Source organism: Sprattus sprattus (genome assembly GCF_963457725.1).
Source record: "Sprattus sprattus genome assembly, chromosome: 9".
In the NCBI taxonomy this organism is placed as follows: Eukaryota; Metazoa; Chordata; class Actinopteri; order Clupeiformes; family Clupeidae; genus Sprattus; species Sprattus sprattus.
Genome location: NC_137928.1, coordinates 11,828,043 through 11,855,749, shown reverse-complemented (window position 1 = coordinate 11,855,749; position 27,707 = coordinate 11,828,043). Strand labels below are relative to the sequence as shown.

Below are 27,707 nucleotides of genomic sequence, written 5' to 3'. Positions count from 1 at the left end.
TTTTGAAAACAGTATTGAGCAAGAGAATGTGAAAGTTATCTCTCCACATCTGGCAGGACTGGTTGATTTCTGAGAAATCATGTGACTTCTTGTTCAGCTGGAGCAGTAATTTATTTATTTTTTTGTTCATTTTTGTTTATTTAAGTTCTCATTCTAAATTCTGCATGCCTTTTTCAACATGCAAGCAACATTAAGCACAACATTGAGCACTGTTTCTATCATTTAACAACAGCTACATGTTTTGTGCTTCCCGCATACTAAATAGTCCTCTGGACTGCTCCCTTGTCAGTTGAATTCTTTTTTCGATGTTGCATAATACTTAAGGTATAAAGGCGAAGCTGCATGCAAGCTCACAAGTCACTCTGGCAGCAAGATGACACTCACACTGCTCATTCTCTGCTGCGCAGTCACTGCAATAGATGCCCAGTCTCCCAAGTGAGTAAACAATTGCTCTGATACTGTGTGTAAGACTCCAACCATGGGGTACAGACATCCATTTTAATTTTATTTTATTTTCCGTTTTAGAACGTTTAAGTTTCTGTGTGTGTGTGGGCAATCTTTTTTTTTTTTTGGGTGGGTTTGGGGGAGGCATCCATTTTATTCGTTTATTTTTGTTGTCTTTGTTCCATGTTTGTGTCGTGCCTGGTTGCATGCTTATACAATTAATTGTGTGTGTGTGTGTGTGTGTGTGTGTGTGTGTGTGTGTGTGTGTGTGTGTGTGTGTGTGTGTGTGTGTGTGTGTGTGTGTGTGTATATGTGTGTGTGTGTGTGTGTGTGTGTGTGTGTGTGTGTGTGTGTGTGTGTGTGTGTGTGTGTGTGTGTGTGTGTGTGTGTGTTTGTGTCCTTACCTCATCTCTCTGTGAATGTGTATATGTTGTTTTTCATGTGTCTGTGTGTCTGTGTGTCCATCAGCTGGCTCATCACTGCTCCCAACATTGTTCATCTTGGGGTGGAGGAGACAGTAAGCGTGCACTTTCATGGGGCAAACGAGCCGGTTGATGTTGATCTTTCCTTTAAAGACATAAAAGGGGTCCTTGTCTCATCAATTGAGCACGTTACTCTCAGTGTGGATAATAAATATCAAGCTGTGGTCAAACTGAAGGTAAGTTCAGTTATGATTACCAAAAGGTCACTTGAAGATATTGTTGTTGAAGTTTGTGACGATGTGCTGTCACTCCAGACGAGTGCTCAGTGCTCTGACTGCCATATCATTGAGCCTGGCTCTTTAGCGTTGTGTAACATTTAGTGCATGTTTGGGACCTTGTAGACCTGGGTTCAAGTCCAGGTGGGGTGAATACGTTCTATCTTCGCTCCTGGGTTAATAACAATTAATTGATAATATGCATGTATATATTGTGTTACTTGATTTTAATAAACTTACTTATTGGGTTTAGGTGGACCCCCAACGATTTAAAGATGCTGTATCCAAACATGATAATCCAGAAAGAAGCAGGAGAGAGCCATACATCCAGTTGCTTGCAGTATCCACAAAATTTGACACAAAAGACAAGACAAAAAGAGTCAACATTCATGTGTCCACCAAGAGGGGTTACATTTTCATCCAGACTGACAAGCCAATCTACACTCCAGGGGAGACAGGTAAGATTGATGACTGTTTTATTTTGCTTTGGGGTAATGCTGAACCAGCTTTGATTCTTTTTTTCTGTGGTACATTCCAGTCAAATACAGGATTTTCACTTTAAACCAGTACATGCTTCCTGTAGATGAAGAGATCAACCTTAGAGTATTTGTAAGTATGAGATCTGTCCATCTCTCACCTCACACCAGATGAAAGTTTATACAATCTCCTAATCAATACGTTTTTTTTTATTATTATTGATCTTTCCACAGAATTCCAAAGGCTTAGTAGTCTCTGGCTCTTTGGTCAAATCTAATGAGATCATTATGCAGAGTGTCACCATCCCCGACATTGAACCGTAAGTCAGGAGTAGCGAAAACAAAACCAAACACTTAATTTCAACATATTACTTTTTCATACTTTTTTTATGGCATACCACCATTTTCAAGAAAGGTCTGGCTCTGTAGTTTCCTTTCATTCATGTGTAATTTCTACATGTTTCAGAACTGGACACTGGAAAATAGAAGCATATTTTCCAGGTGCACCTGAATACAATTCCACTGTCCAGTTTGAGGTGAAGGAATATGGTGAGTTATTTAATTGAATAAACAACCAATCAAAAGAACCCAACGTTTCTCGCTAGCTAACATTCACTGAGCAACATCCCTCCCCCACCCACCAAGACAAACCCCCAAAATACTATGTCTACTGGAAACAATGACAAGTTTGCTGTATGTGTTTGTGTGGTGTCTAACAGAGGTTTGACCAATGATTCTAAATTAAAATCATAGTGTCAAATATAATAATACATGTTCTTTTTAAATTTCCCCTAATTTTCAGTGTTGCCAACATATGAGGTGAAGATCGAAGCAGTTAAACCATACTACGCACTGAGAGATGAAAGCTTCCAGTTCTCTGTGTCTGCAAGGTTTTTTAAATTCTTACCAGTGGCTGGAATATCACCAGTATTTACAGCCATGCTTAGTTAACTTTGCCGAACTTCCAAGGGCTAATGCATGTAACCTACAGGTATACCTATGGGAAAGATGTTGATGGTGTTGCTTACATCCGATTTGGAATTATCAACCAGGGAGGGAATAGGACGTATCTAACTGGTCTGGAGAGACAGGCACCGGTATGTGTGACTGAATCATACATTTTCATCCGAAATAATTCAGATTATAATTCATTCTGTACCAGAGCCCATCTACTTGGAAATTATGTGGTTGTACATGTTTAGTTCTTCCTGTACAATTTACATAAAAATATTTGTTTCTCAGGAAAGTGGTAATGGCTTATATTTTCATGTCAGCAGAATTTATCAATATTATTTGTTCTGTCTTCCTAAGAAATGTTAAATTCACATTTGCATAATTGAAAATACATGTTCAGACATGAGAATGACATGAAATTAACAATTTTTTTCTGGTATAATTTAGATTCAAAATGGCCGTACAAGTGTCACACTCCTTACTAGTGACTTCCAGCTAAAAGTAAAGGAGACAGACACAGACCCAGAGGGCTGTCATCTTTATATCGCTGTAACAGCCTTGGAGAAGGCCAGTAAGTCATACGGACAAACACACCCATATTAACCTACATCATGGTTTAAGCAACACTATGCAATAATTAACCACGTTTTGTATGTTTATATAGGCAACTCATTTTAGTTTAATTTTCGAATTAGTTTTGATAGTACATGGTAATATAAGGGACAGATGTTCCATCCCCACTAGCCATCCAGGATATGCCCTATTACCAGCTTTGTCTCCAAAGAACACAACTTAGCATGCCAGAAAACGGTTATCCATTAACTGTTATGGGATGTTGGTGGTGTTTGCAATCAGTTTACATACCTTTTAGGTTGTTTGCCCCCAAATTATAGATAAAAGCTCCTTCCTGCCACTTTAAGAAAATGTGTCTCTAATCGACATAACCTTGTAAACGGTCCTTTACTGTTTTGATAAAAATCAGATGCTGATTTAAAATGCATGGCTCATCCTGATGTTCATAAATGTTCATAGTTTGTGTGAATTCTGTTCTTTTTTAGGTGGAGACATTGAGGAGGCAGAGACCAGCTCTGTGAAGATAGTGACATCACCCTACGTGACTGATATGTCCAAGACCAAGAAGTACTTCGCCCCTGGCAGCAAAATCTCCATTCTGGTACTTCAGCCTTACGTTAGCTCTCATTACCCATGCATCCCCTATTTCACTAATTTGCCCATCAGAATGGTTGATTTAGAATGCTTGATGAGAAGCATGTTTAGCTTGGTAGCTGGCCACTGACACCCCAAGAAAGCCAGCATCAGAGGCCGCTACCGGAAGGAGAATCTATAATCAAACCACAACTTGAAGGGCAAGTCGAAGATCTTCCTGGTTAGAACGGATGTAGGGTCAGAAGGCATCTGAGGACCAATGGCCGAGCATTTATTTGCTACCCAGAAAGGCAGCTATTTGTTGCTGTCGTTGAGGCTCCAATTCTAAAATAATGGGCTAATTAGCGATCTGCAGGGAATCCTGGTTTAACAAGGACAGATATTTGGAGTGACTTGAACCAGTGGTGAACGACTGGTGTACCCTTGCTGAGACTGAGGGTGGGCCAATTGGAGAGGACTGCGTGGAACAGTAGGAGATGTAGTCATTAGGCTTTGTAAAGGCAGGGGATGAGAAAAAAATGAAAATCAAGTGATTTCCTTAGATGGATTGGTTTTGCTCTGTTTGACTAGAAACCAAATTGTGTTGTGATCTAACATCTTAGACAGGGATGTGTGGCTGGATTCAAACTAGAAGTAGGATACGTAAACTCACTACATCTCAACAGCCCAAAACAGCCAATATAAGCATGGTTGGAAGGGTGAAAAATCAGCATGTTTGGACATGAATCCATTGCGAAATAAGGTGGCCCAGGTAGAAGAGGATTTCTCGTTTTCAGTGTGATTGTCTAGGACGTTATTAGTCATAATGGAGATCCTGCTCTGCTTCTTCTTTTGGAAGAGACGAAGAGAACTCACTTGTATCTAATATGATACTGAGAAATCCTAGCCCCTGAGAGGGGGGCGCTCAGCTTTTTGAAAACATTAGTCAGAAAGTTAATTCCGGCAGCGAGTGGGCAACTTTGAGGGAAGACGACAAGAAAAACATCCAGTTTGGAAGGATCCAGAATAAAGCCTTTTGTTTTTTTCCACCCCAAATGGGTGCCAGGAATCAGGGTGAGAGGGCAACACCTTGAAAAGCTGAGGTGATGTCTGCTTTATCTTGCCAGCTGTTCAGTCCAGCAACCTCTAGGAGCCTGGGCTGGACAGCGAGGAGTCCTGCTGGATCTAGCAGGGTATTCACAACAATCTGCAGGAGGAGCGGCTTGAACTCTGAGAAGACCCCGGCGTCAGAGGAATAGTCATCTTCTTCAAAATCGCTGGAGGAGGCAAAAAGTTCCAGCTCCATCACTTGATGTCTGCCTAGGGGAAACTTTGTCAAGTGATACATAGCTATGCTAGATTGTGTGCAGTGTTGGGAAGGATACTTTCAAAATGTATTCCGTTACAGAATACATGCCCAAAAATGTAATCTGTAACGTATTCCGTTACTGTAACTAATCTGAGTATCGTATTCTGAATACTTGGATTACTTCCACATTGAATTGCATTTTATAAGTGTAGGAATGCGGCCATCAAATCCTGCTTACTAAACAGGCCTTTTCTGGTGTGTTCTTCTGTTCCAACTGGCTGAATGTGAAAAAAAATGAGTTTGTAGTCCCAAACTGCATGCTACAAAAATCTAACTGCAGTTTACATTTACATTTAGTCATTTAGCAGACGCTTTTGTCCAAAGCGACGTACAAGAGAGAGAACAGTCAAGCAAAGAGCAATACAACCTGGTGTAACAATAAATACTACTTTTTTTTTTAAAGAAATAGAAAACGACATTAATAGAAAAAGAAGTGCGGGACTGTCACTGCTTAAGGGCAAGTTAAGCCGAGATGCCGGCAGACGGCAGTGCCAGACGACGCTCACTAGATGAGCGCAGCGACCTTTGTGTAACATTTGCCCTTACAAGAGCATTTAAGCGAACACAAACTAATTTTAGCTAACGTAAGATAGCATGTCAAACAGGACTAATCATAGTCTTTCCACGGCTCCGGGGCTAATAAATCACAGTCATCCCAACCTGCAAAAAGTCATTTCAGGGAGGTATTCCCCCCCTAGGCCTACGTATTTCTGTTGTGGTCTCTAAAAGTTATAAAAGCATAATATCATTATATAGGCTAGAGCCCTATGCAATTCATTGTTAATTATGTTTAAATATGTAGATTAGGGTAGAGCGAGTACGGTTGAGAAACTTTTTGCTTTATTGACTACTGCACAAAAATTAGACACTGAAAATATTTTATATTTTATATGACGTTTCCTTTGATTGTATACTAAAATATTATCAATCAATAATATCCATAACATGATTAATTTATTCATAATTTGCTTATAAACATGAAGTGCGATTTTGTCTCAACTGTACCCATGTGGAGTAGCCTACAGTTGACACGGTACCAGAGTACAGTTGAGACACCCATTGAAACCCATTGATGTTGACTGACCAATGATTGAAATGACAGGCTATATCACAATCTAGTTGTCTCAACTGTATCTACCACCTAACTTATTTAGACCCCAATATAAATAATTCTTATCACTTTCATGTTTGAAAAGAGACCCATTAATATAGGTCTTATATAGGTCTTATATCAAAAATATGATTTTTCTTTATTCATTTGCTTGGTTTTTGGTCTTCTTGACTTCTAACCTGCTGATCGCGGGTACAGTTGAGACACCGTGTCTCAACTGTACCCCGCTGACCACCTCACTCTTTTCGCTAGATTATGCATTGACCTTGCATGACATGATAACGAGTGGCGTAGGCAACAACACCCGTGGAATTATCCCTTACCTACCCCACTCCCACGAGTGCTATATTGCTTTTATAAAACAATTCTACAGTCAACAAATTAACATTTCAACACGAAGTTATTGATTAAAAATGGTTTATTTCGCCATTGTTTCTCCGCAACAAAAAATAGTTCCATTGTCAACGTCTTGGTTTGGAATTTTAAAAACTTTGAATTAACGGTTATCTTCAATGCGAATGTTTCATCGCGGAGTGATTTATTTTTAGCTGTGAAAAGTCATGTAACTGTAGGTATGTTGACAAATAACCTATAGCATGGAACGTCTCTCGTCCAATCAGAAACAGCTAAATTACGCGCTAGAACCCAATTGTTTTATAAGTAGATTTATAGTGCACAGAATAACGTTTGCAATGATGTAATTTGTGTTTGTTGATGACGTATGGTTAATAAGATAGCCTATTCAATGTAGAAGGGACATGACAAAATCAAGATCTAAGCTAGGTAAAAAAAACTTTCGCCGATATCTCCGTACGGGAGATATGTTAGGTGCTCAGATTTCCTGGGATCAAAGAGGACGTTAGTATGCATGTGCAAACTAAAAATCACGTCTCAGGACTGCTGAGCATGCAAGTTAATGCGGGTGTCTCAACTGTACTCATGTCTCAACTGTACTCACTCTACCCTACTTTTACTATTTATTATGCTGCTAATACTATCCTATTAATGTTAACTGCTTTTATTTGTATTCCATTGCCTTGACTTTAAACAAGTGTTGTTTTCATGTAGCCCTGGCAACAAGCCAAGGTGTTGTACCCGATTCAGCCCCCCCCTGTTCAATTCTACTAGGAAGGTGTCACATGAAACTCAATGTGCTTACTCATACTAGTCCCATGTCTGTACTCTGAAAAGCATTTGATGTACCCGATTCAGCCCCCCCCGTCCGTCAGAATAAGCCCCCCCCTTGATCGGAAAGGAAAGCAGTTCGCCTAAATAAACGCATGGAAAAATACTATAGGCTACTACGATTTAATTATTTGTGAAAGAGATGGAAGAGAAGAACACAAGTGATTACAGTCTTTAGAACTGTTCTAAAGAGTACAAACAACCGATGTTTTTCTTCCAAAAACCTCGGATAATAGCAATCTGACTGGTGTGAAAATAGGCCTGTCGTGATATGCACCCCCCCCCCCCTTTAAAATAATTCTGTTGATCCGATCATCAAATGCTTTTCAGAGTACAGACATGGGACTAGTATGAGTAAGCACAGTGAGTTTCATGCATGTGACACCTTCCTAGTAGAATTGAACAGGGGTGGGCTTATTCTGACGGGGGGGGGGGGGGGGCTGAATCGGGTACAACACCGGAACTTTCGGCAGACTTGGGATGACTGCAATCAGCACATAGGAGAATGTAAAATCGCACATCTCGCTATAAAATAGCAAGGTGACCAGTTAAACTACAGCAGATGACTGCCCTGGGAGCAGAGGTTGCACTGCATAGTTATATATTACGTTCTCCTTTCTCTTTCCTTAACGTGAAATGCTTTCCGTCTCCATTAGCAGCTACTGATCACGCAAATAGCTCATTTTCATTTATTTTCATGTTGGGGCTTCTGGGAAAGGCATCAAGTTGCCTTCATTTATTTACAGAGTGAATAAACTTGTGAAACAGATAAGTACCGTCATGTAATCCATTGATTTCAACAATGTACCTGTATTCTGAATACCGTCTATTTTGTAACGGAATACAGTCACTCATAATTTGTATTCTAAATACGTAACGCCGGTAGGCCTACATGTATTCCCTTACTCCCCAACACTGAGCGTGTGACATGGTGGTCAGGTAGGGTAGGTTTAAATCTCCTAGAAGCAGAAGTGGGGGGAGTTAAAGGCTGTCAATAATCCCTATGGGCTCCTCCCAAACTTTGTTTACAAAGCATCATTCTGTATTAAGTGTCTGAGTCTTCAATGAACTCACAGTTGCCGATCACTGAAGGACCATTATTGCACCACTGCAGGGCAAACACTGTCTAAGGCAGTCTAATGCAAAGTTTTTCTAATGCATACTGTAGGTGCAATATCCCACATTCACCGAGCCAAGCGGTGTTGGGATAAGCAGTGCCATGATTCAGATGCAATTATTCGTCCCTGTTTTCCAGGCCACAACCACCTACCCTGATGGCACACCCATTCCAAACCTGAAACTGAATGCTGCCATTACTGTGAAGTTGATTGACAAAACAGAAAACACCTTTAATGCGGAGGCGACAGGGACTAAAGAGGGAGATATTCATTTTCCTTTTGAAGTTCCCAATCAAGCTACAACTATAAATATCAAGGTAACAATCCAAAGGAGGAGGATAACGGTGACAGCTTCATATAATATGACAAATCATGAGATAAAATTATCAACACCTGTAAATGTAGTGTTTCAAAGCATAAATGTATTACTTTAACCACTCATTCTTCATAGCTAACGGCTGAGGGAGAGAACACAAACTCTGGACAAATGACAGTGCATGCAGCCCAGGCGTCATCTCAGAGTTATCTCAGCATTGAGGTGGAGCACCGCACTCTTGGGCCAGACCAGGAGCTAACTGCTAGCTTCAGGGCTATCTCTCCAGCAGGCACAGCCCAACCCTCTCACATCTATTACATGGTAACACGTATACCACTTTCAAGTTGTCACGTGTCTCACTTCAGAAACATGTTTTACATTTTTTACATGCTCTCATATCTTGACAATATAGGGCAAACAAATTAACTAACTAAAATGTTAAATATCGGGTTGTTTTTTAACATCCTGAAATGAATTTTGATAGCAGCCTATATAGCCTGCAGTCATGTGAAAGAGAGATAAAAACATCCCCACTGGCTGCTGTATTCTTCACTGTGTAATTCAGTACTTGGATGGTAAACCTACAGAATGCATTGTAAATGTAGTTTTTACAGCGCAGTGTAAAACAATATTCATAAATGTATGGTGTGAAATACATAAGTTAGCTACATTTATCTGTGCAAACTTTGCTAGCCTAGCTAGTTAGTGTTAGGCAAACACTGTGCAATGCTTCTTTCAAGAAGTGTAAACTGTTGAGTATGACCTACTCAGTATGTGTATGAGTATGACTGACCAAGCCCTCTCTGGTTACGCCCCCTGCAGGTCTTGAGTAAGGGCAAAATCTTGCAGCTAAAGAGTGTTCAGACCAGTGGAACTGAACTCAAAGAAGTCACCCTGCCCTACAGCACTGACATGGTGCCCTCTTTCCGTCTGCTTGCATACTACTTCAGAGGCTCACAAATAGTGGCAGACTCTGTGTGGGTGGATGTGAAGGACGTCTGCAAGGGGAAGGTGGATACATGTATTTATTTATTTATTCACATCTCAAATGGTTTTCAGAGTGTTGTGCTGCTGGGATGGCTTTGCCATAACAAAGTTCAATGGAATGTGGACAAGACTAGACTAGGCTATGATTATGATTATGCTTACCTAGCAAAATCCAAAGCTTTCATACTTCTCTATGATTTTTAGCAGAGAGAGGAATAGCCTACAACTGCCCTGCCTTGAGGAGGTGTTTCGGTTGTTTGCCTTTATGCTGCAATCCGATCCACATCTCATTTAGTACACAATTCACCATGGTTGTCTGAAGACTACACATGATATTAACATTAGCTGCTACAAGAGCAGGCTACTTTCAACTCTCTTTTTTCATTCAATTACCCAGATAGCAAACAATCATTGAACTTATGATAAGTCAACATCGGCTGTCAACGATAATTTCGTTGAATCAATGTCAATGTTGATTCACAATAATTTTTGCACCCTCGGTTAATATTGAAGCAAGCTGAAATCAACTAAAAATCAATAGGATTTCAGTGGTATCTCAACCGATTTGAAATCACCCAGATAGCGCTACTTCTGGCCTACCATCATTTTTAGTAACTGGGTGTGGATTTTTAGACGATGTAGTTCATGGCACTAGAATGAATAAATAAATGTTTTTAAAGAAAGTGGCAAAATTGGTGGGCCCGAAAAACGTTGAGCAAAAGGCCAGCTCTGCCCTTATTTGGCCAACAGTGGTCCACTGGCATGTGCTTCCTTCAGATTTAGCTGGCCATTGCTATAAAGGAGAATCAGGACAAGTACAATAGGGATCTAATACTAGTATGTAGTGCTGTTTCCATGGTATCGGTAAAGAAACAATGCCTATTTCAGTGATTGTCAGTCAATGTGAAGCTAATTCTGACACCCTTGTAAACCTTCACGAGTCCAGGAATATGAACACTTGAGTCATAAACAATTTTCATGCACTATTTATTTGGTAGACGAAATTTCAGGATAATTACTACACTTTGTTTTGTTTACCATAGATTGAGATCAGTCCATTGAAAGACCACAAACCTGCAGAGCTTGTGAATGTGGAGGTGAGAGCGGACAGTCGTGGCAAAGTTGCATTAGTTGCTGTGGACACGGCTGTGTACATCCTTAACAAACAAAACAAGCTGACCACACAGAAGGTGAGAGCAGTAATAAAACCATCTGTTTCGATTCAGCAATCATCAATGTAATTATAACATTTCCTCTTATGTTTTTGTTTTGTTCATCTGTCTGTGCTTGGGTAGATGTTTGATTACATGAACTCTTACGACTTGGGGTGTTCTATCGGAGGAGGAAAGAATCAAGAGACAGTTTTTCAGGATGTGGGCCTCATCTACATCTGCAACTGTGGCATGCAAGAGATCGACAAACTGAAAAGGAAGGGTATGTAATTTACCTGTTTATAAGATTGCACGCTCGCCATTCTGTTCTTAGATATGATCTTTGCTATTATGTGATTATATTCCTTTTGTTAACTGTAGGTTACTCTTGTCCAACTGAGAATGCAAGGCCAAAAAGAGCAGTCGACTTCACTAGCAGTGAGTGATCTACTTTTGTCTTTGACTCTACTCCAGAGATTTGTTGATGAGTAGATGGAATACCTATTGTGTCAAATGGCTTTAAATAACAAACTATCTCATGTAAAATGAAACTCGGATCCTATCTTCAGTCAACACTTACAGCAGAAAAGACGAACAAAAGTGCTGTGCGGATGGCATCAGGATAAATCGGATGGGCTTTACCTGTGAGCAAAGGTTGAGAAGGACAGCTGGCAGGTCCAAAGTTTGCAGAGATGTATTTCTGAACTGCTGTAAAAAGGCCACCGAGATGAGAAAGGCAACAAGGAGGTATAGTCTTGCTCGAAGTGAGTAGACTCTCTCATGGGTTAAACTGATATTATCCATTAACATTATGACATTAGGTTCAGGTAGAGTTCTGGTTCTCTTCCTCCCCCAGCCCAGAGTAATGAGATGGAGCAAGCCATTGATGGAGCAGATGTTCACCTCAGAAGCTTTTTCCCCGAGTCTTGGATGTGGGATGTTTTGGAAACAGATCAGACTGGCCTGCTCAGGTACCCTAATCCAACTAATTGTGAATTTGTGCATTCATTCATGTATCCATATAACTAGCGCTATGTAGAGAGACAATTGCATTTTGTGGGGCCTTGGATACCCTGTTGTGCAACTTCTAATTGCCACTTTGAGGGGTTTGCATTGAGGGGCATACTATGTTTTTTTCTTTAAAAAAAAGTCAAATGTCACAAAAAAAAGTGTGATTTTCCATAGACACTCTGTACCCACTCCCGATTCCATTACAACCTGGGAAATCCAAGCGGTGGGAATCTCTCCGAGCAAAGGCAAGAGCCTTTACTTACGTTTATATGAATATTAAGTCTAATTCAGTCATTCAAACACGTGCTTCGTCCCTTAGGCTTCTGTGTTGCAGAGCCAAAGAATCTGAGGGTCTTCCAGGACTTTTTTGTGTCTGTGAAGTTGCCCTATTCTGTTAAAGTAAACGAACAGCTGGAGGTGAAAGCTGTGGTGTTCAATTACAAAGACGAAGGTCTGGAGGTAAATACTACCGAAGGCTTGAGTTAGTTTGTGTTTCTGAATGTTTCTGAAATTAATTGGTTGAAAATGTATGATATATGCTGTTATGCTGTTAAAGTAGCTTATTGCTGATTTGGAAGTCCACCCACATTTGCTGTAAACTTAATCAACATTAGATCAACGTTTTCCATCTTGTCTTGCCATGGTCCATGATTGTGGATTGTGGTTGCTTGTATGTTAACCTGTTAAACTCTCATTTATTCATATGGTTGTGATTGGTTTCCTTTCTCATCCCTGAAATATGTGTAATTGCTGTAGGTAACGGTGGAGATGTTGACTTCCGAGGGCTTGTGTGCGGCAGGGGGAGACAGGGCCAAACAGAACATCACAGTTCCACCCAACTCAGCGTCTTCCGTGTACTTCATTGTGGTGCCCCTCAAAAAGGGCACATTTCCCATTACCATCAAGGCCTACAGCCCAGACCTGGTTGCTGATCAAATAGAGAAAAAGCTCAAAGTCGAGGTTGGAGTTTGTGTCTTCTTGGCTCCCATGGTCTTCTATACTAACTGATATTCAGACCAACTATTGTGATCCCTTTGCTTTAATTTGATTATTAGTGTGCTTGCCCGAAGGGAAGCACACTATTGTTCTTCGTTTTTTACTATTTTTTTTATTCTAGTAGTTTTTCTTCAAACACCAAAACGTCCGGCCCGATCCGGTGCAAGCTGCTATGACTTTTTGTGGCGGTACTCCTTGCCACTCCTTTTTTATTCCTCTTTTTCCATCACCTTTTTTCTCCATAGACTTGCATGGCAGAACTTTGAGGCATTATGACATCATAATAGGCTCATTAAACTGGCTTGCACCTGTGATTCACTGACAACTCTCACTGACACCTGCGCACGGTTCCTCTTCTCTCTCTGTCCCTCTCCATTCAACTGTATAACTAGGAATATTAAGAGACACCTTCCATACCAGGGCTCTACTCACTCATGCATACTCACTCATGTTTACTCACTCGTGCATACTCACTCATGCATACTCACTCGTGCATACTCACTCATGCATACTTACTCATGCATACTCACTCATGTTTACTCACTCATGTTTACTCACTCATGCGTACTCACTCATGCGTACTCACTCATGTTTACTCACTCATGCATACTCACTCATGCATACTCACTCATGTTTACTCACTCATGCATACTCACTCATGTTTACTCACTCATGCATACTCACTCATGCATACTCACTCATGCATACTCACTCGTGCATACTCACTCATGTTTACTCACTCATGCATACTCACTCATGCATACTCACTCATGCATACTCATTTGTGCATACTCATTTGTGCATGCTCATCCAGCAGGGAGGCCAAGGCACTTGTTCTCTCGGTCATGGCCGCAACAGAGCAAGCACACTCTCGCAGTTCGTTCACGAAACGCATTCTAGTTGTACTTAATTATTGTATCCTACTGTATGTTGCTTTATTCTTTGTCATATTCGTTTTCTTCTTCTTCTTCTTGTAAGTTGTGCTATAATGTTGTGTTTTAATGCAGGGGGAAGGGGAGCTGGTTTCTGATTACAGTCAGCACATCATCAGCAAAAAGGGTAATACACAACTCTTTATATTCACTGAAACGCAGTAGTGGTGGTAGTGTTGGGAGAGTACAGAGCTGTGGAGTGAAATCCATCCATTTCTGTTTAGCGGGCACGCTGGATTTTGACATCCAAACACCTTCTGACATAGTGCCCAATGATGAACCAGAGACCTACTTGAGCTTCAGAGGTGAGAAGGGGATTTGGAAGTGAGGAGAACACATCAGAAGCCCTGTCTATAGACGCTGTGTCCATTTAACATAAACTTATCCAGTCTACATGGTCTGTTTACCAAAGGATCAGCCTAAAAAAACCTAATTAGTGACAAAATGGTATAGAACAGTTCACCAGAATAACTCTTAAAATTAAAACAGACATATAGCATCTATGAAAACTTTTTGGAGAATGTGCATTGTGAGAAACATTCAGAGATTTGCATGCTATGTTGTTTGTCAAGGCATGTGACTGAGTTGAACCGTGTGAAAGAGCTCTGCTTACTCTTCCAGGGGGAGAGATGGGAGAGTCAGTGGACAACTGCTTGAACCTGGACGGCGTCAGTGCTCTGATCCGACTGCCAACGGGCTGTGCAGAGCAGACCATGTCAAAGATGTCTCCAACCATTCATGCAATAAAGTTCATGGATGTCACTAACCAGTGGATCAACGTGAAGGCTTCTCGCAGGGAGGAAGCCAAGTCAATGTTAAAGAGTGGTAAGCCACATCAGTACAGAACTGCGCCATGCACTGTAATTGTCTGCATAGCATAACCCTTTCCAAACAGTGCAATTCAACGCATCACAACTCAACGTAGGCAATGTACAACCATTTTTGAATTTCTGCGCAGTTGGCATAATTTGTACAGTATGTCTCTTCTATTGTGTCAGGTTACACAAGAATCCTTACATACAAGAAAGAGGATGGGTCGTATGGGACTTTCGCGTCATCCCCAAGCATTATATGGTGATTTTCCTTTTTATGTTACCAGATTGTGTGTGCATATATCTTTTTATTGTTTAAAAAAATGACTTGGCTGTTCTTTCACAGGCTTACAGCATTCATTGCCAAAGACCTCTCCAAAGCCAGAGACATCATTCCCCTCGAGGATTCTTACATAAAGCAGTCTATAACCTACATCATGTCCAAACAGACAAGTGGAGGTGCTTTCAAGGACCCCAACCCTCTTTATGACAAACGCCTTCAGGTATGATCCTGAAACTTAACGTTGAAATGGTAAAGCTTCATTATAAAGACATCCAAGGGAGAATGCTCTCCATGTTTTGTTATTTTCATGTAATTTAGTCAATATTTATGTTTATATGATTGTTTCTTTCATTTGAACAATGCAAAAAAAAAAAAAGCAGGTTACATAGTCAGATTTAACGTCATCCGATTCCTCTGATGCATGGCGTCCACTTACGTTTTTAACAGATATGCTTGGAGTATTCAAACATGTCCAGCACCGTCAGCCATCTTGACTAAATGATGTCATTACACAGTTAACATTCCAAATACAAGATGATACATATTGTTATTATATTGCTCTGAGTCTACTGTCACTGCCCCTATGTGGTGTGGAGAATATTACTATTATAATCCAAAACAAAATGAAGTTTATTTTACTGTCCACGCATGTGGATTCCATTACTTGGTAAATTACCTGGGTAATGCATATTCTGAAAATAACTGACATAACAAGGGAGAGTGTTTTAATTTCAAGAGATATACAAGATATATTTTTACAATGACACATTTTGACAGCAGCAATTACTTTATATCTCATTTAATCTCATTAAAATAACATAACTGGGTGTCAGCAAGGAGCCTCCATGAACTCCTATAACACTTCTCAAAGACATTTAGGTGTCACTGTTCTTCCCTAATGCTGCAGGGTGGAGTAGGAGAATCGTCTGGAGATGTGGCATTGACTGCGTACATCCTCATAGCACTGAAACAGGCTCTCCCTGTGTTTGAAACCCATGAATCGACACAAGTGGCAAGTCATCGCTAAATCAAGTGTCTTTCATGTGAAACTGTTGAATCAAGTTGAAGTAAGTTGAATAACTCCAATGATGTTTTACGAAATCCACCTCAGATCATGACCATGGAGAAGGCACGGATCTACCTTGAGCAGCAGCTGGACTCCCTGCAGGAGCCTTATTCCATAGCCATCACAGCCTACGCCATCTCTCTGGCTGAACCTACGAGCTCCGCGGCAGTTCGAGCCCAGAAGAAGCTGAGAGATCTGGCCATCTGCGATACGAGTAAAAACATCCTTAGCACTCTTAGGACACCTGAAACACAATGCTTTGGGTCTTCACATGTAAAATTGACATAGGGAATGAAAGTTATATTTTATTGTATCACTAGAGGGCAGCACCGCCCTATGAGAGAGTACTGCAAAGTACATGGAGCTTTTTCTTAAATGGAAACTCTACCTTGGCCCTATTTGTAGGTCTTTGAACTGTGGAGAGAGTCATTTTCATCTGTTTCTTTTCCGTTATTGAGCTAAAGAGACATGTGACTATCTCTGTCGGGATCCTTTCCTTGTAGTCAGACACGTATAATCACATTATGAGTTCAGTGGTGGAAAAAAAGCGCTTTACTTTGCCCAATGAGATTACATTGTATAACCATTTTGCAGTTGCCAGTTTATAGCGTTCACAATGTTCATCTTGGCAAACTATCCATGAATGGGAAAGAAATGATCGGAAGCTTCAGGTTAGATCTATGTGGTCCCTGATTGTGGTCTAAGCTACAGGTAAAATCGATGTGGCCCCTGTTTTCTCATACTGCGACTTTATGTCAGATCAGCAGCGCTTTTTGTCTGCCCTTTGCCCCCCTAATTTCACGATTGTTAAGATTAGGTTATTCATAAAATATTATATATAGTATTGTATAGTACATATATTGGACTAATATTTTAAACACTCCTTTGCCCGAAAGGTAAAGATATGTGTTTTTGGGGGCCGAATAAGGACCAGCGCCCTGCCATTACGGCACGAGCAGGCCCTCTGTCTTTGGAGACCACCGCATACGCCCTGCTTCAGACCCTGACCGTGGGGGACAAGCCGTACGCCAAGAGAATCGCCTCCTGGATAACGGAGCAGCGCAAGTTTGGGGGCGGATTCCTCTCCACCCAGGTAGGCCTCAGACGGATGAGGTTAACGCTCAGGGCCAAGTGCTTTGGAACCTCAGCTCACCTGACAGCCAGGTTAATTAATGACTTATGGCATAAAGACACACACAAAAAAAAGCTAGGACCCACTGGGGAGCAGGGTGGTTCAGGGTTTTGCTGTTCAAAATGTATGAATGCATTTTTCATCAAGACCCTAATGAGTCTAAATGCAGCTCATGTGGACTCTTTACTGTCTGAAGGACACAGCCATAGCCCTGGAGGCCCTTTTCAAATACAGCGTGCAGAACAATGATGTAAATGATCTAAATGATCTAGACCTTACCGTGGAACTGTGTCATCAAGATGGTCGAAAGGCTGTGGTGAGACTACGGAAGCAAAATGCTCTTATCGAGCCAGCCATCAAGGTAACAGCGACATTCATTTGTCCAAGTGTGATTCCTATATATTTTAATAGACCTTTCCCCACATGGCCTAAGTGATGTCGTATTTGTGTTACCATAGGTCATGGATGGGGGCAAAGTCTCTGTTCGTATTGAGGGACAAGGAGACGGCACATTGTCGGTACATATTCCAGCTGAAAATTGCTAATTGCTAATGGTTAATTTCTCTCTCTGAGATGGATCCTTTAGTCATTTGGTTTTGAGTGTTTGACAGAACTGTCTCTTTTCACCCAACAGGTTGTGCAAAACTACAGGAGTATGAAAAAGCCAGCCTCAGCCTGTGACGAGTTCTCACTGAATGTCACGATTGAAGGGGAAGTGGAATATCAACGTAAGCAGTGGGCTTTGTGGGTTGCTTTGGGCTGCTACTGAACACACACACACACACACACACACACACACACACACACACACACACACACACAGACACAGACACAGACACAGACACACACACACACACACACACGCACACACACACACACACACACACAAATATATTTATAAAGAGAGAGATCTGAGATCCATAATGCTAGATCATGTCAAAATGACTTTACTATCAAGAGGATTACACTAACATGAGATCATCAGTATCTATAGTAATATCATAGCTTATACTATTTTCTGGCATTTTGAGTTCTGGGTTGTCTTGGTACAAAATGAAACAGTCCTTTTATCCACAGCGTTTCAAGAGGATGTCAACTACGAGGATTATGGCAACTACGAGGATGATGTACCACAAAAGGATGAGCCGATGAGCCGGTTGGACTGGTTTGACCTGCGCACCCGAAGGAAGAGACAGGCCCCTGAACAACAGAAGAAGGAGGGGTCTCTGATCTACACTGTCTGCTTGGGGTGAGCAAAGTAAAATAGGTCACGACCCCAGAATGAAATACATAACTGTATTTGCCTTTTATCTGACTAGTATACACATAATATACATTGTATACAAGTGTTTCACAAAATATGCATACAACATACATGGAATAATGAAATATCTCACTGTACACAGCACAATGTAAGCATAAATATTAGTGTCTATGACCAAAGTTGTTGGCACTTTCACAAACAGAGTCTCTCTCTGCATGCATCCTTAGTTCTTTGAAAGCTAGAGGGGTTTTATTTGTTCAAAAACCTAAAGCGTTGCTGTTCTAGGATGCTAAACGGGGTGTCTAAAGGGATGGTTATCGTGGACATCTCACTGCTGAGTGGGCTCATGGCAAATGTCAAGGACCTTGAGGAGGTACATTGCTGCATTCACTGCACTGTCCTAGACACTGACACACACACACACACACACACACACACACACACACACACACACACACACACACACACACACACACACACAGACACACTCACTGCACTGTCCTTATAGCTATCTCTACCAAATGATGGCTCGATGACTGATGTTATAAAAAACCTTTGCTTTTATTATACTGTATGACACACGTTACTTATAACACGTTACTTATAACATCTCTTTTAGTAGAGTAGCAACCTTGAACTTTCAATAATGAACTAACTTCCAGTACCCTTTCAGCGGGCAACCCTTTCACCTCTCAACATCCAGGTCACAGGTCACCTATACAAAATAAAAGTCTTTAGTTTAACAAAACACAATTCTTAGTATCTAATATTAAAGGTCCTTTGTACCACATTTGACATACATAATATAAGATTTCAAACTGGATAAACAGGGTCATCTACAGTCCTAGACACTGTATTTCCACACTGATGGAGAACTGACTGAGAGCAACCACTACCAGGTTTAGGGAATTCCAATGTTACAATTTGAATCTGTATCACATGTCCATTACATAAACTAGTGTCCTTTTTTCTTCTAGAATAAAAAGGGTACAGAGAAGTACATCGATCACTACGACCTGGCATCTAACAGAGTGTACCTCTACTTCAACCAAGTGAGTTCTACACACATCATAACATCCTCTACCTGATTAGCTCATGTCTGATTGTTAGCTTACTTTTCTGACAGATTTTGAGTTCATGTGCTGTCTAAATCATTGAATAACAATTTTGCGACAGATCACAGACACAACAGAATGTCTTCAGTTCAGAGCGGAACAGACGGTGCCTATTGGACTGGTCCAGCCAGCTGCTGCTGTTATCTACGACTACTACAAACCAGGTGAAAGCATCCATCTCTCTGTGCACACACTGAAATAATTCCACTAGATACTATACGACTCGCTCATCTCCGCTCACTCATACTGTTTTATGTCAACGCTTTTCCATTTGTGATGGACTGTTGTTATTCTCCAGACAAAAGATGTGGAATTTTCTACAGTGCACCCGGCAAGAGCACTATGGTTTCCAAGCTGTGTGTCGGAGATACATGCACTTGTGCAGAGGGTAGGTGGTACTTGAGATATACATTAAGCATAAACTTATATTTATGCATTGTTGTACATTTGGATGTAACTGAAACGTTCTCCGGTCCCAGGTGCCTGCCCAACTGCTAAAGTGACTTTCAGTGCAAACATGCAGTCAAGCACACGCATTGAATTTGCCTGTTTCAAGGTCATGGTTGATTATGGTGAGTCTGTTGTTTGAGTGATTTGTTTCTCATATAACAGGCATTTTCTGGTTAAAGTATTGCACTGTAACCTGGTCTAATAGTAATTATTTCTGCCAGTTTATGTTGTTAAGGTGGGGGAGCCAACAGATGATGGCGTCTTCAAATATTACCCTACAGAAGTGACCAGAGTTCTTCAAGAAGGTAAGTCCAGTTAAATGGGAACTCCACTCGTCCTTGTCAGCTATTTGGTTATTTTTCTTATTGTATTACTTGTTTAACAGGCAAAGATGGAGTAATTCGTAGTGGTGCAACGCGTGAGCTTGTTCAAAGACAATCTTGTGTATACTTTGAATTGACCGCGGGAGCCGAGTACCTGTTCATGGGTCCTAATACAGCCGTCACACACACTCTAGATGCCAACGGAAGGTAAGTCTTTAGTGCCATATTTTTTCTGTGTCGCTAAAATGAATTAAATCCTTCTGCTTCCTGTGCAGTGACACCATTAACAGCATGTACATCACAGTGAAAATGGTCAGTTCAAGTGATTTGACCTTTCACCCTTCATGTGGCATGTCCAGCCCTAGGTACCTCCTGAGCAAAGACACGTGGCTGGAGAAGATTCCGGAGGAGAGCCAGTGCCGGGCCACCAGGAATCGGAAGGCCTGCCAACTGCTCCAGAGCTTCATGACGCAGTACGAGATGAACCGCTGCGACAACTGAACCCGGTCTGATGAAACATAATGCACAGCTCATGTTCTGTCTCTTTAAGCAGATGCTTTAACTTCAAATGACCCACAGTGTGTCTCTGTGTGCCTCTGCAGTATTTGTCTTTCTTTGGAGTTTAGTCCGTCACTTAGGAGGATGTTCAGTGGATGCTTCAGTTACGTCTGTGAGGACAGTTTCACATAAAAAAGTAGTGACTACATAGATTTCACTTATAAAATATGTTGTTATAACAAGACCAGAGATAAGTGGATCGGTAAACCATGTGCTTTTATTACCAGTGCATATTGACAGAAATAAAATCATGGTTGTATCAGTCAACATAGTGTATGCAATGCAACAGGGAGGCCCTGGGAAGGTAGCAGTTACATTCCAAAAGTCCAGCACCCTGACCTTCAGAACAGAACCAGACAGAACAGAACTGTGGAGGATTGGCAAAAATGATAGGTTTCTGTGGCCGCCGGGGCTTTGCCATGGCAGGATAATGGCAGGCATAGAAAAAGAAAATGTTCCTCATCTAACACAATAGTGTTCCCATTACATGTCTGTGAAAGGTTTCATCTTTGCATTTGTGCATGGCTGTGTGTGAACAATCCTTTTCATGTTGTCGAAACTGAAATCGGTACATTTATTTGTCTTTTAACGACGAGTTGTAAAATTCACAGTTACCTGTTGACCTCAGGATGAGAATAATTAAGGGTATTCTGCGTTTCTGATGGCTGAAGATATATGAGGAAAGGTGTGGACATGCGTGTCTGTTCTTATGGAACCATCTTGCAATAATCAACAGTTTTACATTCACTCCCAACAGATAAATAATTCGTTTGTTTCACATTTACAATAAACTATTCGAGAACAACCCCTTTCATGTTATTGCACAATTTACAATGAATCCGTAAAAAGACTTAACATTCCACTTTCAGTAATGGGATACTGTACGAGTAAAAAGGTGGCATATTCTTGTGAATTCCTGTATAACCCAACACCTTGACATACACTTCCGCCCTCTGTCCAAGCTTCTCAATGTCCATTTATTAAAGCATATATGAATGATTAAGTCTCATTGTGGTTGTTCTAAAAATGAGTCCTTTCCATGTCTGCCATATCAACCTAAACCGATGATAATGACTTGAGGATGATATTCTAGGCATGCCTCAAAGCTTCTATGCACCTCTAAACATTTGGCAACTTCTGCTGATTTTGGTGATAAATGATAGGTTCCATTCTTGCGTGAGCAATCTACAAAAGATGATTATGTTTCACGAATGAGAGTGTGTGTGAGTGTGTATACAGTGGCACTGACATATCCACATCCGTTTACACGTGTGCCAGACGGGTGAAATGAATCACCTGACCAATGTGTGTTATTTTTGGCAAAAGTAATCCTGACCAAAGGTTGGCTTTATTTGTTGTACAGACAACGGTTCGCTACAAAGTTAAGAATTCATGCAGTGGGGCTGAAGAGATGTCTTCTCATGTCAAGGCATATACCAGCAGCAGAGGAAATTCAGATGCATCAAATTAGAAAAATAATTTTGTAAACTATAAGATTGCATACAAAATAAAATAAATTAACGTTTTTCTTTTTTACCATTTTCTTTTCTGCGTTTTGTGTAAAAAAGACCTGATAAAATAAAAAGAAATTGTGCTATTCAAGTCAGCAATAAATAGAACACACATTTGTATGGCCAGGCTTGTGTGAAGCTTCTAATGCTGCAAGCACAATTAGACTACAAGCTGCCCTGCTTACACCACACAGTATACTGTCAAAGCTGAGATGTTACACTCGAGAACCGCTAGACTAGAAACGAGATCAATCAAGAGAAATCTGCAGATAGCTATTCAATTTACACAATATACAAAAGCATACCTATACAGCAAGTCAATGTACAGATGATGTGGGTCAAAATGTTTTGTCCTCTATGTGCCGAGGCACCCTGACAGCTGCAACATCTGTTGTGTAGAGATACAACTTTGGAATTATTTTAAAATGTATTTTACTCACTTCATGACAAACCATGACATTGTTCTTGGTGTAATGGGGTAAATGCTCCTGTAAATCCTCCCTGTGGTAAAGCAGTAGTTACCTGCTTTACCAGGTGAGACTGGATCAAGGCATGTTTGATGTGTAATACAAACTACAGCTTAAAAGACTTGGATGGGTTACGTCTGCTATCTCCCAACTCATCCAGGTCGGATGTTATCTGACAGCAGGTTTTAAGAAGTCTCAGGTAAGCTACGTAGAAAGAGCTATGTAGAAAGTACACTGTCACACCACTTCAAATCATCTTGGCTCATAACACAAGGCTGTTCAAAATAAGGAGCTAGCAAAGTGGAACGTACACAAAGTCTCCCAATTCCTTCTGAAGAAACTTAAATACAATAATCACTGTTATGTGATCCTACCAGCATGTCTGAAATGTGGATTTTATAATTATATTTACAATATGAAGATGAAGTACAGTTTGTTGGCATCTAATTGTGGCATGTTTTATATTGTTATTGTTTGGCAGAAATTGCATGACTTGATTACTGTTGGGCTACCACCTGACCCCGATGAATTTTGGAAAATCTAAAAGATCATTTTGAAATGATATGTTTTACAACTATGCGTGCACTGTCTGACCCATATAGAAGTCATCCTTCAGTAAGTTAGACTATCCGCCAAATCTTATGTACAGAGAAGCCAGTAGAAATAACCTGGGTAACTACATAGAAGCAAACAGCCAATCGATCGTCTGCTATAAATATGTTGCTCATGCTAGCACAAAATCTGTATTTCAATAGTTTAACAATGTGATATTACTTGTGTGTTCTTCCGACCAGTTCTAGGAATAAACAGGAACTACCTCTCAATAGTGTCCTACCTTCTGTTCTCTTTTATCAGGCTTGATACTGAAACTGTAAATGGTTCCTATGCCCATCTGAGAAAACTACATAAAAGGAAGCGAGAATATGTGCAAATTAAAACGGCAAATAACAGGAAGGTCATGGCACCCTGTTTGAGTACATTTAATTGTGTCCTTGTTCAGTGCTGGATGTGGTCGTATGTTGCCGCTGACCTGGCACACATGGGTTGTGCTACTGCAGGTAGCGGTAGACTTTGAAGCAGTGGTTCCCGGAATCAGCCACTGCCACATGGCCGTCCGACGTTAGCGCCAGCCCCTGTGGTCCATACAAGGGGTCCGCCGTGGTGTTAATGTAGGACAGGAAGGACCCTGCGCAGTCAAATACCTACAAAACAAAGAGCATGATAATGGGACATAAATGTGGATGGGGACGGCAGAAACAGGATTTGAAAACCAAACCAAAGGTAGGGCTCAAACATCCTGTTCCTTTGGTTAGTATTTTCAGGATTACTGAAGGGGTTTCCCTGAATCAATTCTACTGAACAGACTGCAATGCTGCTCCTAAATTAATTGAATCTTTGTTACTACTTTATATCAACAAAAAATGCTAGCTATATTAATAGATATGCACGGACAAACAGAAGTGTATGTGTTTGTGTTTCAAAGCCACTTTTTTGATGACTTATCCTATGATGCTTATGGTTAGAGGTAGATTCACCTTCCATACTTCATCATACCATGAGGTGGCAGTAATGCACCGTTTAATGTTTTGCTAACCACCATTGAACACCAAAAAAAAAAGGTCGAGGCGGGAAAAGGATGGTAATGCCGTGATCAGTTAAGTAAAGAAATAATGTATTTTGTGGTGGTAAATCTTTCATTATTGCAAAAAGATGGCCTACTTAATGGGCACGACGCAATGATGAACGAAGTCGATAGTGATTATATCCTGATGCAGAGAACTATGACACTGATGAAGACCAGTGAGATTTTCATCAACTTGATGAGGAGAGTTGTCTGTGTGCTCCATGATCCCCCTCTGCCCTTCACTGGGGACACTGTGCAGCTTAAGGGGGAAGCCACGAAACGGTGCCTGGGTGACCAAGACTGACCCTGGCCATGCCTGGCACCTGTCAGCGAGGATAGGCGGTACACGTGTGACGTTTGCCTGCAGCTAACCAGAAGCTGCCTCGAAGCGTGGCTCTAAACACTTTGAGCAAGATGCCTTGAACTGTACACCTAACAGCCTTCTTGTACGTATACAATACTTTTTTTACACTCTTTTGATATTACTTTTTGTCGCCACAGTAAGGAAATATTTAAATAGCTGAACACTTTTTTCCTTGCATAACTTTATCTTCTGGTGATTGGACACACAATATGGCCATGAAATGCATACTACTAACTAATTGTAAATAGGCAGATAAATGAAACGTGCAAAAAATATCAGAGCATCATCAAACAATCAGTGTAACACAGTCAGCCTGCTCTCTGACTCCAGGGGGTTAAAGGAATTCAACCTCATCATTCTCACAGTTACCTTTGTATCACCACTTCAAGAGAGGTAGAGACACACTTAACAGTGTGTCAGACACAAAATATTGAAACAGGCAAAGATGGTCCTTAAACAAGTAAAAGGGTTCACCTGAACAAGAACAATTATCTCTAGGACTTAAACTCGATTATGCTAAGAGCACTAATGATCATCATGAAACATGATTCTAAAAGGTCGAGGCTGGACTCACGTTGTAGCTAAACAAAGCAGCCGCAGTTTTGTATTATAATCAATTTACTCTTTATAATCAAAATAGTTCTGTAGCTGTTATGTGTACAATCTTTTTCATAGCATCAGATTTCTTTGACCTTTCCACCCTATATTTTGTTATGACGAGCACAGCACAATACATTAATAGTAAAGAATCCATTTCACGTATTGTTTATGATTTCAAATGTATCTAGGCATTCTGCTTTGTTCATGTGACAGTGTGTGTCCTCTGATTCAGGACAAAACAACCAAGTGAAAAAAAAATACAGAATTCTTATTCCAGCTGTCCTACCTGTATCCGGCTGTTTCCCCAGTCGGCCACGATGATGTTGCCATTGGAGTCCACAGCCACCCCAGTGGGGGCGTTGAACTGCCCGTTGCCCTCACCGTGAGAGCCGAACTTAAACAGGAACTCCCCGTCAGCGCTGTACACCTACAAGAAATGTGGGGACGGGTCATCGTAAATCAAGACAAATAACCTCTCCTAAAACAGGATATGGACCATATCTATCCCTGACAGCACATGGAAACTTCCAGTTTGGGAGCACAAGAGAGAAACACTAGCTCCATTTACATGGGGACTAGCATTGCATACACAGTACAGTCATGGCCAAAGGTTTTGGCAGTGGCACAAATTTTGTGTTTCACAAACTTTGCTGCTTCAGTATTTTTAGATTTTTTTTTTTTCATATGTTTCTATGGTATACTGAATAACAATTATAAGCATTTCCTAAGTTTCAAAGGCTTTTACTGGCAAACACATCAAATGTATACATAGAGTCAGTATTTACAGTGATGACTACAGTGACTTCTTCCTCATAACTTCTGCAATTCACTCTGCCATGCTGGATATCAGCTTCTGGGCCTAATCCTGACTGATGGTTATCCATTGTTGCCTCATTAGTGCTCAGAGTGGATCACAATTTGTCGCTTATTCTGCTATTTGAGGATCAACCACAAGCTCTTGATGGGATTAAGATCTGGGGAGTTTTCAGGCCATTGATCCAAGATGTCAATGTAATGATCTCTAAACCACTTCATTATCACTTATGCCTTGTGACGTGGTGATCTATCATACTGGAAAATGAACGGATCATCACTAAATTGCTCTTTAATCATTGGGAGAAGTTGCTCTTGGAGGATGTTTTGATACCATTCTTGAATCATGCAGTGGCGCTTGCTGGACTCTCTTTGACATCCTGAAGCCTTCTTGACCGCAGTTTAACCTCTCTCCTTGAAGTTTTTGATGATCAGGTAAATGGTTCTTTCAGGTGTAATATTCTTAGCAGTAATTTCCTTGCATGTGAGGCCCTTTTGATGCAAAGCGATGATGGCTGCACATGTTTCTTTGGAGGTAACCATTGCTAACACAAGAAGACAATGATTTCAAGCACTTCTTCCCTCCTTTTATTGCCATTAGTCTGCTTTTATAATCCAATCAGAATGATAGAGTGATTTCACCTGATTTGTACTCGTTCGCACTTTTCCCTGTGCTGATGGTAACTTAAAGTATACTTTATGTTAGCTGGCTATTTTGTGTCGGGCCAAAATACAGTGAAATAGTTTTTTTCGTAATGTTTTATTTATGCCAATAAAGTTCTTTGCATTTAATTCAAATGCATCTGATCACTCTGCACAACAATGTGAATCGCCACCATGGAAAATGAAGCAGCAAAGTTTGCAAACCACTAAATTTGTGTCACTGTCAAAACTTTTGGCCATGACTGTACAACTAATAGCCCAATAAGAATGAAGTTCCTCCATGTAACGACCTAAACTTTGCATGGTAACATAGCTGCTGTGAACCATGAAACAAATAATCAAACAAAAACATTCATTTACCTTCACGGAATGGTTGTGGAAATCTGTCACAATGATTTCATTCTTGTTGTTCACGGCAACAAAGTGTGGGCCTTCAGGGAGGTGCAAAAGAGAAGGAGAGAGACAGAAGGGGAGGGGTAGAGAGAGGAAGAGTGGAGGGTGAATCATTGACAGAGTAGGAACATCTATCTTTTGTCTGCGCTGGGGAACTCCATATTAAAGTGATGACAAATGTCTCCAACACAAAACACCAGCACCATTTATTTACCATTTATTATAACTTATGGTGACCCCTGTAAAGGGTTCAAAGAGATGATGCAACCTTTTTAATTTTGTTTATGCTGCAAAATATGAAATGCAAACCAGGACGCAACCACACAAACACTAACTAAGTACTTTACCATAACAAATTCAAACTCGTTTTAAATTA

General features: G+C 40.7%; 2 protein-coding genes across 2 annotated transcripts in view; one reads left to right on the top strand and one right to left on the bottom strand.

The window, feature by feature from the left end:
* The first annotated feature begins 366 nt into the window (after window positions 1–366).
* Window positions 367–21,903, top strand: c4 (complement component 4). Its single transcript, XM_080845115.1, has 41 exons — window positions 367–435; window positions 913–1,102; window positions 1,395–1,599; window positions 1,680–1,750; window positions 1,852–1,937; window positions 2,084–2,166; window positions 2,420–2,507; window positions 2,609–2,714; window positions 3,019–3,142; window positions 3,630–3,745; window positions 8,638–8,817; window positions 8,952–9,137; window positions 9,639–9,827; window positions 10,847–10,993; window positions 11,099–11,237; window positions 11,336–11,392; window positions 11,524–11,718; window positions 11,811–11,925; window positions 12,140–12,210; window positions 12,285–12,424; window positions 12,722–12,925; window positions 13,969–14,020; window positions 14,118–14,198; window positions 14,515–14,718; window positions 14,892–14,967; window positions 15,052–15,208; window positions 15,896–16,000; window positions 16,100–16,268; window positions 16,951–17,147; window positions 17,383–17,547; window positions 17,645–17,704; window positions 17,821–17,914; window positions 18,264–18,435; window positions 18,736–18,823; window positions 19,428–19,502; window positions 19,627–19,729; window positions 19,864–19,953; window positions 20,045–20,137; window positions 20,237–20,320; window positions 20,401–20,545; window positions 20,698–21,903. The coding sequence occupies exons 1-41, from the start codon at window positions 374–376 to the stop codon at window positions 20,837–20,839; spliced, it is 5,106 nt and encodes a 1,701-aa protein (XP_080701241.1). The 5' UTR covers window positions 367–373; the 3' UTR covers window positions 20,840–21,903.
* A 1,403-nt stretch (window positions 21,904–23,306) lies between these two features.
* LOC308370466 (tripartite motif-containing protein 2-like) overlaps window positions 23,307–27,707 on the bottom strand; it is a 31,191-nt gene continuing 26,790 nt past the window's right edge. Inside the window, exons 10-12 of the mRNA XM_080845116.1 lie at window positions 27,299–27,369; window positions 25,749–25,889; window positions 23,307–24,076 (exon numbers count right to left, since the gene is read on the bottom strand). Coding sequence (XP_080701242.1) covers window positions 23,924–24,076; window positions 25,749–25,889; window positions 27,299–27,369 — 365 coding nt within the window. The 3' untranslated portion in view covers window positions 23,307–23,923. The remainder of the gene's footprint in view (window positions 24,077–25,748; window positions 25,890–27,298; window positions 27,370–27,707) is intronic.

Coding starts and splice junctions, on each gene's coding strand:
- c4 (XM_080845115.1), top strand. CDS start 374: ATGACACTCACACTGCTCATTCTCTGCTGCGCAGTCACTGCAATAGAT. Junction 11,393..11,523: donor AGCAGTCGACTTCACTAGCA/GTGAGTGATCTA, acceptor TCCTATCTTCAG/TCAACACTTACAGCAGAAAA. Junction 19,954..20,044: donor TACATGCACTTGTGCAGAGG/GTAGGTGGTACT, acceptor CTCCGGTCCCAG/GTGCCTGCCCAACTGCTAAA.